This window comes from Barbus barbus (assembly GCF_936440315.1).
Source record: "Barbus barbus genome assembly, chromosome: 35".
In the NCBI taxonomy this organism is placed as follows: domain Eukaryota; kingdom Metazoa; phylum Chordata; class Actinopteri; order Cypriniformes; family Cyprinidae; genus Barbus; species Barbus barbus.
The window spans coordinates 15,040,921-15,054,926 of NC_136763.1; the positions used below are offsets into that span (position 1 = coordinate 15,040,921).

Here is a 14,006-nt window from a genome sequence, read left to right on the forward strand (position 1 = left end):
CATGTTGGAGGATCTTCCTCTAGTATTAAATACTTGTGTGTCATCCTGGAATGACCAATTCTACAGCAGGTATAAATAATCTGATCTCATTGTTTAGAAAATTGATAGAAATTTTTTTTTCCAACATTGGGACTAGTTTTATAGAGTTTATTCATTGTATATAGATCCCACCCTGTTTGCCATTTGTTATTAACACAGGAACAAATTATTGGTTTTAAATAGGAGGTAGAGCACAAATGTTGAGATTCGCCAATAATGCTTCTCAGAATCAGCTTCCTCATTTCTTTCAATTCAAAAGTAAAACTATAAACTACAGACCAAGTGTCCAACAAAAACTGAACTCTTTCAGATGACATAGTATCAAATGCTACAATTAGCCAAAATAATACTATTTTTACTACTGCATTAGCAAATAATGATATAATGAATATTTTAGTGAATAAGCACAATCCAGAAAATAGACTACTGATAAGACAAATATTTAGGTTGAATAAATGAAACATCACAAGAAATTACTATAAGTTAATGGATATTGATAAAACAGGTAGTTCTGGTGCTTGATTATGAAGTTTTTTTTTCCCTAACAAAATTAAAATTAAAATGCTCAAATTGTCAAATAATAAATCCAACTTTCAAATGGATTCTCGAAATCAAAATCTCAAATGCAATTTTATTTCTTCATTCGGGGAATCATGAACTGTTAAAAATTTACTTGAAATTTAATTTTCATTACAAACCCCTTGTCGCATTGACAAATTGATGTTTTGAAAATTATCAATTGCTCAACGATTAGTTCCTCAGTTAGTTATGTAATTCATAAAACTGCGATATTAATTTGAAATACTAACGTTATACACTATGAAATTAAGTAATATATTACCATTCTCTCCCTCTCTCTCTAAAGTGATGTTTCTGACCGGTTTCTTTCAAAAAGCTCACAAAAATCACACTTGTCTCTGAGACAGCGCTTCGATAAAGTCGTATTTCATAAAAATGCAGCGTTACTTCGAAATGTAAATTTACATTCCTTCCTCAAGTAAAGAAGACTGTCATGTTCACGCGTGCTCTCCGACTAAATAAATCTTGCGCGGCTGCGCCTGACTGGCATTTACGTGAGGATGTACAGTATGTGCAGCATGTTTAAGTTATTGTATATTTAAATTATATTTAACACAGCAACGACAACAGGACAAAATTGTGTGAAATTCCACCACGCGCCTATTTAGAACGGTCAGGGGTAAAAAAAAAAAAAAAGGAAGTCAAGGGTTGGCGGTCACGTGGCATGGTTGTGTAACGTCACAGAGCACAAACACCCTCAAGCTTCGAATTAGAGTTAAAGAGAATTTCGTGAGAGCCAGTGTAGAGTAACTACAGAAAGTGATACTACTGACTGAAACGCTTTAGTAGATACACAGTGTACAGACACAAAGTCTATTTAGACTTACACACAGTGTGATCTAGGTTTCTAACATAATCAAACAGAATGCCCAAGCAATCTGTGTTTTTCACTGAGTGCAGTGAAGTTAAGAGTGAAGGTTTGGATAGGCTGGAGATGATCAGTCTTACCTCAGACATAATGTCTGACTCTGTCAGCTACAAAGAGGTGACAACTGACAAAAAGCCTGTCGAGACAACAACAGGAGATTCAGGGAGTGTGAGCTCAGATAATCAAGGTGGCATGAAGGCTTGTCCTACAGACAGTGTGGAGAACAGCCCAACAGGAGAGCTGCTTATTGCAGGTGAATTTATTACAGAGAAAAAGTTATTTTTGTGTTCTTGGCCTCATTTGAAAATAACTCAGAATGTCAGTACTATGAATTTACATTTCTTTATCAAATCAAATAAAAAAAGCAATATTTAATAAAAGCATCAAATAAAAGCAACATTTATTTTTTCAGGAATTGATTTGTATTTCATCTGTAGTCAGAGATTCTTAGGTTACTATTCATTTTTCTTTATTTTAGAAAAACCTGCAAAAGGGACGAAGATGAAAAAAGTCTGTGCTGTCTTTCGGAGAGTATGGAAGGCTGTAAAGCGCCCTTTTCATCGCTGTGATCCAAACAGTGTGGTGTGTCTTACACCACAGCCGGAGCAAGATGATTCAGAGCTAATGCCTGCCCCAAGTCCCTTCAGAATCACACCAACAGCTGACACAGATCCTGCTGACCCTGAACTGGTGCGTCTGCCAGGCCAGGTCTGTGAAGATGTTGAGTCGTTGTGTGTGCCAGATCTTTCCAGGACTGAGCAAACAATGGACACAGATCTGGCCGATCCTGAGTCATCACCTGTGGCAGATCCGTCCAGTTCTGATCTGGGTGATGGTGAGTCATCATTACTTTGGTTTATTATTTCTACCATCTTTTATTTTATTTATTTATTTATTTTTCATTGCATGCAACTTGTTTGTTGTACTATTCTCACTTTTAATAGTTAAATTTTTCTTCATTTTAGAAAAACCTAAAAAACAGAGGAAGAAGAAAGCAGGCCATGTGTTCTTCAGGAGATTCCGTAAGGCAGTAAAGCACTTCTTCCTCTGTCGTCACTCGAAGAGAGTCCAGCATTCTACACCACAGGTGGATCTAGATGATTCTGAGATGAAGTTAGCAGATGGCACCATTTCTGTTGAGCCTGAGCCAGGGTGTCAGACCAGGTCTGACCAGGTCTGTGCAGCTCTCCAGTCCCCATCTGTGCAAGCAGCCAACCCAGATCCAGCCACTCCAGCGTTGTCACGTGTGTCAGATTCATCGGATTTGGAGATCAGTCTGGATTGTGGTGAGTCAGTATTACCTTTGTTTCGTGATATTTCTGCCCTCTGCTATTTTCTGCATTCCTTTCTGCATATCATTATTTAGACTGTAAATCTGATACTCTAACTTCCCTTTGTATAATTGATTGCACCTAAGTTACAGTGGATCTGAATAATAAAAAATAAAAAGTTTTTTAAGACTCTTTAGATGAATCTCATTTGATCATATCAGACAATGAAAGGAAACTCATGTATGGCCATGTTCTTTTTCCTGTCTGTTTTTCAGGATCTAGAGTGTCTCTCTTTGTAGTAGGAGAGTTTCTAGGATGTGGAAGTTTTGGCGTAGTGTATGAGGGATCCCACATATTTAGTGACAGAATTAAGGTAAAGCCCTTTTATTGACTTGTACCAACATTTTGCTCCAGATGTAGAGATGTGTGTCCTCTATCTAGATTTAAACACATTGTAGATGTGCATGTCTGGCACTTTGGTATGTTTGGAAAATTTAACTGTTTTTGCTATTCACAGGTTGCCATGAAGTACATCCACAAGCGCCAAACTGACCGTTATCTTGACATTGTAAGCTGACAAATCTAAGGAATATTTGGTTGATTGAGTGACTATTGCTGTAAATACCTGTAGCTAACATAAAGCAGAAATGAAATAGACAACAAAGATTTAAAGGAATAGTTCACCCAAAAAAATTCTGTCAAAGCATAAACAATGTAGGAAACGTATCTGCATAGCGTAGCTGACACAGAACATCATACATTGTTTATGTTCTGTGGATTATGTTTCTTTGTGCACAAAAAGTATTCTCGTAGCTTCGTAAAATCATGGTTTAACCCCTGATGTCACATGGATTATTCTACCAATGTCCTTGCTATGTTTCTAGACCTTGATCGTGTTAATTACATTACATTGTCTATGGGAGGGTCAGAGAGCTCTCAGAATTCATCAAAATTATCTTAATCTGTGTTCCCGAATATGAATGGAGGTTTTACAGGTTTGGAACGACACAAGGGTGAGTAATTAATGACGGAATTTTAATTTTTGGGTGAACTATCCCTTTAAGTGCTAATTGAAATACAATGATGTTCATCATTTTACCTATCTTCTAAGTATTGAGTTACTCAAAGCCAACTGTTTGTTTTACTCTAGGCTGGTCATTCCAAACCTGTGCTTGCAGAAGTGGCGATGTTGCTTCGGTTAGGACAACCTCCATTATGCCCCAACATCATCAAATTGCATGAATGGATTGAGAATAAGAGGAGCTTCGTGCTCATAATGGAGTACCCGGAACCATGCCATACCTTGAATCATCATATCATGTATTCAGACGACATGAACGAAGGAAAAGCACTCTGGTTAATCTGTCAATTAATCCAAGCTGTGAAACACTGCGTTGACCATGGAGTCTTCCATGGTGATATCCACACAGGGAACATCCTGGTGACTGACCCCCGTTTAGAGCTCAAACTAATTGACTTTGGTTGTGCTCATCCAATCAGCAGTGAGGGCAGTCTCAGCAGTGAATATCGAGGTATGATTCGTGTTATCATAGCAAAGTGCAGTGTCATTGATCACGGTATTGTCTTTTTGATAACAGCATTGCTCAACGCTAAAAATGCTTCTCTCACAGGAGCACCACTCTGCACCCCACCTGAGGTCATAGGGAATACCACATTCCACGCTAACCCAGCATATGTCTGGGCAGTAGGTCTTGTGCTCTTTGAAATCTTGCATGGATATTTGCCTTTTGAAAGCCAAGATGAAATACTGCATGGCTACGTTCAAGCGAAACCTACGTTATCCTCAGGTGAACACAACAGACACCTCTTTACAATCTCAGTCTCAGTGTCAGATGGAAAATAAATGTCAGACAGGATATGACAGGAAGTCTAGCAAGTAAAAAATTTTACTGATGTGACTGTAGACCTAATTATATAATTGGGGATATTTATATTATCAAATCATGAAATTGTATATGTTAAAACATTTCAAACAGAAGCTTTTTTCCTATGTCAGCATTGATGTTGAGTAAGACTAACCCACACTCTCTCTCTGAAAACTTTACAGCATGCCGTGACCTGATTTTCCAGTGTTTGATCCGCAATCCAGCTAACAGACTGATGCTACAGCATCTAGAAGAGCACAGGTGGTTTAATAACTAGACCCTGGATCTCGTGCATCAACCAGACAAGAAAAGGTAGTGTAACACACAGAGTAGGTCTTAAATTATTTCTCAGTCCCCTCTTGCCCATGGGAAGAGTCATGTACATGAAGACAAGACTCTGTCTGCAAAGTTTATTGTTAAAATGTATCTTATACAGGCATATTATAAGAGGTGGTACAGAGATTCATCCAATAAGAACTGTACATTACATAATATAGGAATGAAAAGACAATAACAAAATCCATATACGGAGGCTTTCTGGAACAAAATATATTCCTCTCCATCTCACCCTTGTGGACCAAAAGAAAAACTCAATGAAACCCTCTTTCACAATCTCCATCTCCTTCTTGCACTCCAATACATTAGCAGCTACCGGGATATCATAAAAGCCGATGTTAATATACAGAGAGAGACCGAGACAGGTCACACTGAGTATATTTTTTATTTTTTTCTATATTTTAGAAATGCCTGCAAAAGGGAGGAAGGGGAAAGAAGGCTGTGCTCTCTTTTGGATAGTGTGGAAGGCTGTAAAGCTGTGACCTGAACAGAGTTGTGCGTCTTACACCGCAGCCGGACCAAGATGATTCAGAGCTAATGCCTGCTCCAAGTCCCTTCAGAATCACATCAACGGCTGACACAGATCCTGCCGACCCTGAGCTTGTGCGTCTGCCAGGCCAGGTCTATGAAGATCTCGAGTCGTTGTGTGTGCCAGGTCCCTTCAGGACTGAGCAATCGACAGACGCAGATCTGGCCAATCCTGAGTCACCACCTGCGATACAGACCAGTCATCATTACATTGGTTTGCCATTTTTTATTTTCTACGTTCTCTTCTCTATTATTACTTGCGGTTTTAATTCTGATTCACTGCAACAACTTTAAAATCCAAAGTTTTTATTGTATTACTTTAGCATCTCTAATAATCTCAAAGAGATGTTTCTAATAGTTCATTCATTTTTCTTCATTTTAGAAAATGTTAAAAAAGGGAAGAAGAGTAAAGCAGTTCATGCAATCTACATGATTCTAATCCAATGCCCGTTCAAGTTCCATCTGAGATGAAGTTCAGATGCCGTTCTTGTTGAGTCTGAGCCAGGGTTTCTGATCAGATCGACATAGGCCAATGCAGATCCAGCCACTTAAGAGTTGCTGCCTGTGTCAGATTCGTCTTAATATACTTTATATTTTAAGAGAATATACTTATACTTAAAGGGGTGGTTGACTGTTTTTTTTTTTTTCTAGGCGTGATTGTGTTTATGGGGTGCAGTCTAACAGTCTGCAGTCTATGTGTTAATGCTTCATTAAAAAAAAAATTTTTTTACAACTTTATTCTACACCTCTCTGTCCCTTTTCCTATAAAGGCACTGATGATTTCCTGGGTCTCCCTCAGCCACTCCCTCAGAAATACGCAATGGGCTCAGATTGGTTATCTGGCCCAGTGTGTTGTGATTCGCTAAACCGCCAGTGATCGTCTACATTCTATGTTTTTTGTTTGTTGTTGTTTAATACCAGGGGTGTCAAACTCAGTTCCTGGAGGGCCGCAGCCCTGCATAGTTTAGTTCCAACCCTGCTCCGAAATCGCCCCCTATACCCTCAAATAGTGCACTATTTGTGGGGACAGCCATTTTAAGTGGTGTTCGAAACTATAGTGGATGTTCTCGAGTGCACTCATTCAATCCCACAATGCACCGCAAAAACGAGTGTACAACCGATGTACACTCAACAGCTAGAGGATCCCCAGAATGCACTGTGAGAGTCGCGCGCCGAATTAATTCCTGCGTCTCGCCAGAAGATGGCGCCCGCAGCTGAATCATCCATCCATTAATTTTAGTTGACAGAATGTTCTAATTCATCATGCCATGGGAAGTTCATTTAACATTTTCTTATATTAATGTTTGTTTCTTACCCCAGCTTATCAGGCTCTTAATGATTTAATATATGCCATCTCTTGGAATATGTGAAGGCCAGGTTACACATGGCTCTCGATTCTGATTTACATGCTCTTATAAAAAATGTACCAGTATTATATACAGTGCCTTCATAATCATACCCCTTCATTTTTTTTCACATTTTATGTTACTGCCTTATGCTAAACTGCTTTAAATTACTTTTTTTCCCCACATCAATCTGCACTCCATACATCATATTGAAAAAGCAAAAACCGAATTGTCACAACTTCTGATGTATTACAAATAAAAAAAACTTAAATAAGTACATTGCATAAGTATTCATACCCATAACTAAATATTTAGCTGAAGCACCTTTACAGTCTCAAGTCTTTTTTGTTTGATGCGACAAGCTATCCTCATCATCATTTGGCAATTATCTGCCATTCTTCTCCTCACCTCTTCACCTCTCAAGGTCTGTCAGGTTGGATGGGGTCAGATGCACATTTTCAAGTTTCTCCAGAAATATTTGATTGGGTTCATGCTCAGGCTATGGCTGGACCATCATCAGACCAGAGAATCTTGTTTCTCAGAGTCTGAGGGTCATTTAGGTGCTTTTTTGTAAATTCCAAGTGTGTTTTCTTTTGTCTTCACTGAGGAGAGGATTGAGTTTGGCCATGCCGCCATAAAGCCCAGATCGGTGGAGTGTTGCAGTGATGTTTGTCCTTCTGTAGATTTCTCCTATCTCCACATATGATCATGGAGATCAACTAGAGTAGGCATCCTCAAATCTGGCCCACTCCTGCAGAGTTTAGCTCTAACCCTAGTCAAACACACCTGAGCATGCTAATCAGAGTCTTCAAGATCATTAGAAAATCACAGGTAGGTGAGTTTGATCAGGGTTGGAGCTAAACTCTGCAGCAGATTGGCCCTCCAGGGAAAGATTTGAGGAACCCTGAACTAGAGTGACCATCAGGTTCTTCGTCACCACTCTACAAAGCCCTTCTCCATCAATTACTCAGTTTGGCCAGGAGGCCAGCTCTAAGAAGAATCCTGGTTGTTTCAAACTTCTTCCATTAAGAGTAACAGAGACTACATGCTTCTGTGACCCTTCAGTGAAGCAGATTTTTTTTCTGAACTCTTCTCCAGATGTGTGGCTTGACGCAAACCTGTTTCTGAGCTCTACAGACAGTTCTTTTGACTCCAGGGCTTGGTTTTTGCTCTGATATGCATTATCAGCTGTTGGACCCTTTTATTAAGACGTGTGACTTTCCAAATCCATTCAATTGAATTTACCACAGGTTACCTTCGCTCAAAGTCTAGTAACACATACAAGCAATATGAATGCTCCTGAGCTAAATTACAACTGTCCCAGATAAGGGTATGAGTACTTGTGCAATGGAATCGTTTAAGTTTTTTATTTTTAATAAATTTGCAAAGATGTTTAAAACCTTTTTTTTTTTTGCTTTACCATTATAGTGTATGGAGTGTAGATTGACATAGCAGTTTAACATAAAGCAGCAACATAAAACTTGAAAAAAAAATATGAATACAAAAAGGTATGAATACTTTCGCAAAGCACTGTAATTTAATACATTTGTAATAATTTTTGTAATGAAGTTGCAATTTAATATATTTTAAATGTATTTCAACAATCTAATAAAGTGCATTTTAATTAAAACGCTTTATTTGTAATTTATTAAGTGTTCTGATTTAAAAAAAAATGTATTTTAACTGAATTTAAATGATTTTTTTTGTTAGTGATTGTTAATGGGTCTTACTTCAGAATGAATATTAAAACGTAATATTTGATAAATTACCAGTGTACTTTAAAACACTATAAACATGCATTTTGGCCTAATGTAGTACAATTAGACTTTATTAAAGACAGATATTAATTCTGAGTGCACAGTAGTGATAAACATGCAATTTAAAACTTATTCAATATCTTCAATACTTTTTTATCTACAGACATTTGATCATCTTTAATTCTATTATGTGCATTTTTGTTAAATTGGCTTATAAATACTTATGTTATACAATATGTTGCATTTAAAACTCTTGGAAACTATACATTTTACAGTCAGAAAAATAAGAATTTATCATGTATAGACCAGCACCAAAAAGTCTACTTTTAAGTAGTTCCCTTCTTTTCACAAGGGAACAAGTGATGCTCTAAATGTGCCGAAGACTCTCATATATATTCTTCAGATGGTAGTTGTGAACCCTTTGTAAAACTAACCAAAATAGACAGTAATATATTAATTAGCTGCTAAGAAGCCCATATGTATGTAGAGTTAATTTATTTCAATACAAAAAACGATTATAACACCTGAGAAGCACATTAATGCTTGACAGACAACTTTTTCTACGATGTTAAGATTAAGAATATAGAGCCAATATAGCAGTACTGCACATCAAAACAGCATGACTTCTAAAAACCCTGACAGCCCTGAAGTCGAGTAAAGAGTTGCAGGTCTGTATTTTTATGCTCTTGACAGCTCATAATTAAGCTAAAACACCTTTATATATAAGATTTCCTCTTCTTTTATTGGTTGACATAGCCTGCGCTATAGCCTATTAAAGCAGACAGTTGCATAATGTTAACAGATGACACACGGACTACATTATCTTTGCACTGAAAGCAGTGGAAGTATCTTGGTCACAGGCCATGATCTGATAACTCGTAGCACACAGGGGCCAGATTCCAGTCTTGTTTATTTATATAACCTTCATTAATAAGACTTTTGGGAAGGGAGAATCTCAGAAGAGGGAATCTCAGTAATTCTCCAGCTCAGTCACTTCACCTGGAAACCAAACTGGAATCTGTCTGTCAGAAGCCTATATTCAGACATACAAGAAGGAGGAAATTAAAATGCACATACTCTTTAAGATTTAGAGTTTTATTTTTACAATAGAGCAGTGATAAACATCACTAAGTCACAATTTACCCTTTATAAAGATCCACCCTCTTCCTGTTAACATCTAACAGGTACAACTTTTTTTTTTTTTGAATAGGGAGTTTAAAAATGTTAAAGTTAAAAATGTATTATGCAATATAAACTAAGAATCTTAAATGTGAGATAAAGTTGCGATAACCTTTTTTATTTATTTATTTATTTTAATCCCATGGTAGAAACTGGTTTCTTTAAAATGTCCCATAAAACTGTTAAAAACAAAATGGATATTATTCTTATGTGGGCTGTAATAATGACCGTTTTAAGCATAGAATTGAAGTCGAAGAGAAACTTCTCTCAACCTGTCACCACTTCTCTCAACAGAAGCCATGAAAAAAGTGTAATCTTTCAACACATTAACAACGAAAATAAATATACACCCTACAGTTTAGGACACTCAATAATGCAATTATGAGACATACTGTACTAATACACATTTCATGTTGAGATGCATAATCTAAACATGGTTAAATTTGACAAAAACATGAACAATAAGCAGTTTAAATGTAAAATGTACATTTTACTCTCTAAGTCTCACTATGTGTATACCAGACTGCTTATTTGGGTTTATACAATACTGTAAAATTATATGTAAAACATACAAAGAAAACAAACACAGACTTACATTAGAAGGAAAAAAAAAACAGCAACAGTTGCTAAAATAGGATTGGTTAGACTGTTGGTTAGATCAGTTCAGTAAAGAAAAATGCCTTTGTGTCATTTTAGCAAAGGTCTAATTGCTGCTACAGCGTATTTGTTTTTCTAACCCCAGAATTTACAACAGTAATGGGAAAAACAATTTCCTTCAGCACATTTATAATGTCAGGCAAAAGAAGTGTACAAGTTCATGCTCACACATTCAAAGGAAGGTTTTAAATACATAATTAAAGTTCAACACACACAAACTTGTTGCACTCTATGGCTGTATACTTGGGCTGCCAGCCACGGTTTTCACCCAGCCACGAGTACTGTGTGTGAAGTGTTTTAGTTTAAAAAGAGAGAGAATCCAATAAAGTGGAATGATTAATGAAGGAGATAAATGGAGGAGAAGCATACGGAGGTGATTTTGGGACACAGGCACTGTGGTGAAGTTACGCAGCAGGGTGGATGTTGAAGGCTAGCGAGAAAGACATGAAGTGTTTCAGAGAGCGTTTGATCAATTCAACGAGTTACACCCTATTAAAGTCAATTAACTGCACAGCAAACCCTCCTGGAACTCATGAAAACACATTAGGTGGAGGTATAGTGCAATATAGATTTCTCCAAACCAAAGAACTGATTTTTTTAAACACACTTCAAATGTGGGGGTGGTGATGGCGCAGTGGATAAGACACATGCCTTTGGTGTGAGAGACCTGGGTTCGAATCCACTGTGAGACACCAATGTGTCCCTGAGCAAAACACTTAACCCCCTAGTTGCTCTAGAGGCGTGCGACCTCTGACATATATAGCAATTGTAAGTCGCTTTGGATAAAAGCGTCAGCTAAATGAATAAATGTAAATGTAAAACAAAGTGGACATATTCAGGCCTAGCCATTAAATGATGCCTTGGAACGTTCTAACACTCGTAGCCAGCAGCAGTTAGCACATAAACAGCTTGTCATTCAGCTCTAGATGCCAAGTTTGATGGTAACTGAAAACTTGCATGAGGTTTTCAGAGTATTTAAATATCAAGTATAGTCTATTGGTTTTCCGGAGAAAGCTCTTGAGATAAAAGGTAAGTGAGAGACATGGCTACTATGGTCAGGTGATTTTTAATACTGATGTATGCATCCCTTTGAAAATCAATCTCATTACACTTAAGAGAGCTTGGCCCTTTGATATTCCTAATTTGTTGTTGACGAGAACAAGATTGTCTTTGTTGGTAAGACAGGGCAGTATTTACAAAACCCAAGTTTAATATATTCTCTGTCATCACGAGGCTGATGAATATTTGTTCAGAACACAATTTTTTTAATTCCGCTAAGTGTACTTTGTGTGTGAAGTTTATGCAAGAAATAGCAATGCATTTGTGCTGTAAATGATATTTGCAACCAATGAATCATTGATATACAGTAGATTAAAGTACCTGAAGACATCTTTCTGTCTATCAGTCCATCTACCTACTTATCCATCCATCCTTATATCTACCCATGTATCAACCTACCAGTAAAAATCTTGTATTTCAGAGGAAATATTCCAGACTGATCAAAATAATTGAGTCACAGAGCTGGAGATTAAACAACATAAATTACTGCGATTTGAATCTGTGGTGCAGGACATAAAACCATCTCCCAGGCTAAAATCACCACAGGCATAACAGACTCCGGCCAAATGCTTTCACAGGGACAGTCAGTCTTAAACCTCATTAAGAAACACAAGTGTCAAGACTCCGGCTACGAGATGCTTTTCCCACCGTGCGTCGCCTCAGGCAGAAGAGGAACATAACCACCCAGCATCTGATGAAGACAGGCGTCTTAGAGATGGACATTGTGATGTCCTTAATGACCATCCCCGCAGGGCACTTGGACGGATGGATGGATGGACAGAGAGGACTTGCCAGCAGGCCAAATGAGCAGAGAAGAAAAAAATCAGCTGCAATAAACTTGTAATGAACGCAAGCTGTGTCCCTCAGGCCAAGTTGGGCCACTGCCGTTGTCTCGAGCAGAAAGGGGATGTGAACAGTATTGAATAAAATGAAATGGTGACCTTGTCCTGGTGCAAGTCCACAACACAAATATGAAGCAGCAAAATGAGGGCTGCAGTGCACTGTAAAAAAAAAGATTTTAAGAAGTTTTAAATAAAACAAATATTATTATAGTATAAGAAAACACTGTTTTAGTTTTTCTACTTCAACCTAGCAATTATGGAGTGAAAACTATTTCTACATCAATTGTTTTTAGTGTGCCTAAAACAGCAGAACAAGAATAAAATAAAAATTACACAAAATAATAAAAATTAAATAGAACTTGAAATAAATATATATATAAAAAATGCAAGGCATTTATAATATAATAATAGAATAGAATATAGACTTTTATAGTGTATGTTGTAGTCACTTTCATTTCATGGTACTTATTTTTAATGTGCACTATAAATTATGCATTTTACTATTTTGAAAAAAGGTCTTGCAAATTTCATGAAATCCATCGATTACATTTCTCTCACCATTCCACAGCTGCCATGTGATGTTTGAAGCACAGAGTCCTTCAGCAGAAACTCAACCATGAAGAGAAAAGAGAATATCTAATGTGTGGACACGCTACTAAGCGTGAAGCTAAACAGTCAAATGATTTGTCTCTAATTTCATGGCTTTGGCCGATAGATTTGTCGCATTCTAGCTACAGTAAATGACAAACGAATTGACTTATGAACCCAATCTAGTGACTAAAGATTCCCGTGACTGTCAACTTTAAGGGAAATCATTGCCTCCGAGGGTCTCCATGGAAAGAAAGCCACAACACGTCCTCAGATATTCAATCAATACAGACCAGCCATTCCCTTTTAAATGATCTCTCCCAGGGAAGGCAGCTGTGTGCCGAACATAATACCATTTACAAATTCCAGCTCTCTAATCTCATCCGGGTGATACCTCTGAGGTAAAAAAAACAGGTTACACCGAGTTCAGTGTCAGGCCAACCTCACCTCGCAGGTCCTAAATCCTCACATTTAGGAAATGTTCTTGCTCCCAGTCTCATAAGACCAGCCTTTTCCCTCACAAGCTCTTAGCTGTTTCTGGGGGCTGTTTTGCAGCTATTTTCCAGTGCAGTGGCTTCTTAGCTTATAGCACTTAGATTCTCTCATACCACACCACAGCCCTCCTAATGCTTCATGTGCCGTTTGCTGTTTCCACAGTGACTTCTGGCACCATTCTACCAAAAGTATCACGGTAATGCTGCAAGCAACAGAGCACCGTGTGTTAATTTACAAGCTGTTGGTCCAGCTCAGGAACATTCATTACAAACACCACAACCAATTGGAAAATGAAGGATGACTGCGCCTATGGCATGGCATAGAGGATTCTCACCCAGCCGCAGATTAAATTGTTTGAGTGAAGTGGTTGGGATTATTTAGTTTGAAGAGAGAGCAGATGAGAGACAATTCAATAAAGAGGAATGATTAATAAGGAGATAAATGGAGGAACTGTGGTGGATAAATGTGGTGGAGTTTCCTGGCACACTGTAGGAAATGTCTTGGATGAAGTAAATGATGAAAAACAACCAACAATCTACTTGAGCATACATACCATTCAAAACTTTCAAGAATAGA

At 37.7% G+C, this 14,006-nt stretch overlaps 1 protein-coding gene across 1 annotated transcript; it reads left to right on the top strand.

The window, feature by feature from the left end:
- The first annotated feature begins 1,356 nt into the window (after nt 1–1,356).
- LOC306854683 (uncharacterized protein) lies at nt 1,357–6,243 on the top strand. Its single transcript, XM_079392889.1, has 9 exons — nt 1,357–1,739; nt 1,965–2,321; nt 2,452–2,772; nt 3,033–3,130; nt 3,275–3,325; nt 3,908–4,289; nt 4,389–4,565; nt 4,826–4,955; nt 5,385–6,243. The coding sequence occupies exons 1-8, from the start codon at nt 1,484–1,486 to the stop codon at nt 4,918–4,920; spliced, it is 1,737 nt and encodes a 578-aa protein (XP_079249015.1). The 5' UTR covers nt 1,357–1,483; the 3' UTR covers nt 4,921–4,955; nt 5,385–6,243.
- The last annotated feature ends 7,763 nt before the right edge of the window (nt 6,244–14,006 follow it).

What these genes read in the sequence shown, in the direction of transcription:
- LOC306854683 (XM_079392889.1), top strand. Translation starts at nt 1,484, where the DNA reads ATGCCCAAGCAATCTGTGTTTTTCACTGAGTGCAGTGAAGTTAAGAGT. An exon ending in GGAGATCAGTCTGGATTGTG is followed by an intron (nt 2,773 to 3,032) that starts GTGAGTCAGTAT and finishes TCTGTTTTTCAG; the next exon opens with GATCTAGAGTGTCTCTCTTT. An exon ending in GAAACCTACGTTATCCTCAG is followed by an intron (nt 4,566 to 4,825) that starts GTGAACACAACA and finishes AAAACTTTACAG; the next exon opens with CATGCCGTGACCTGATTTTC.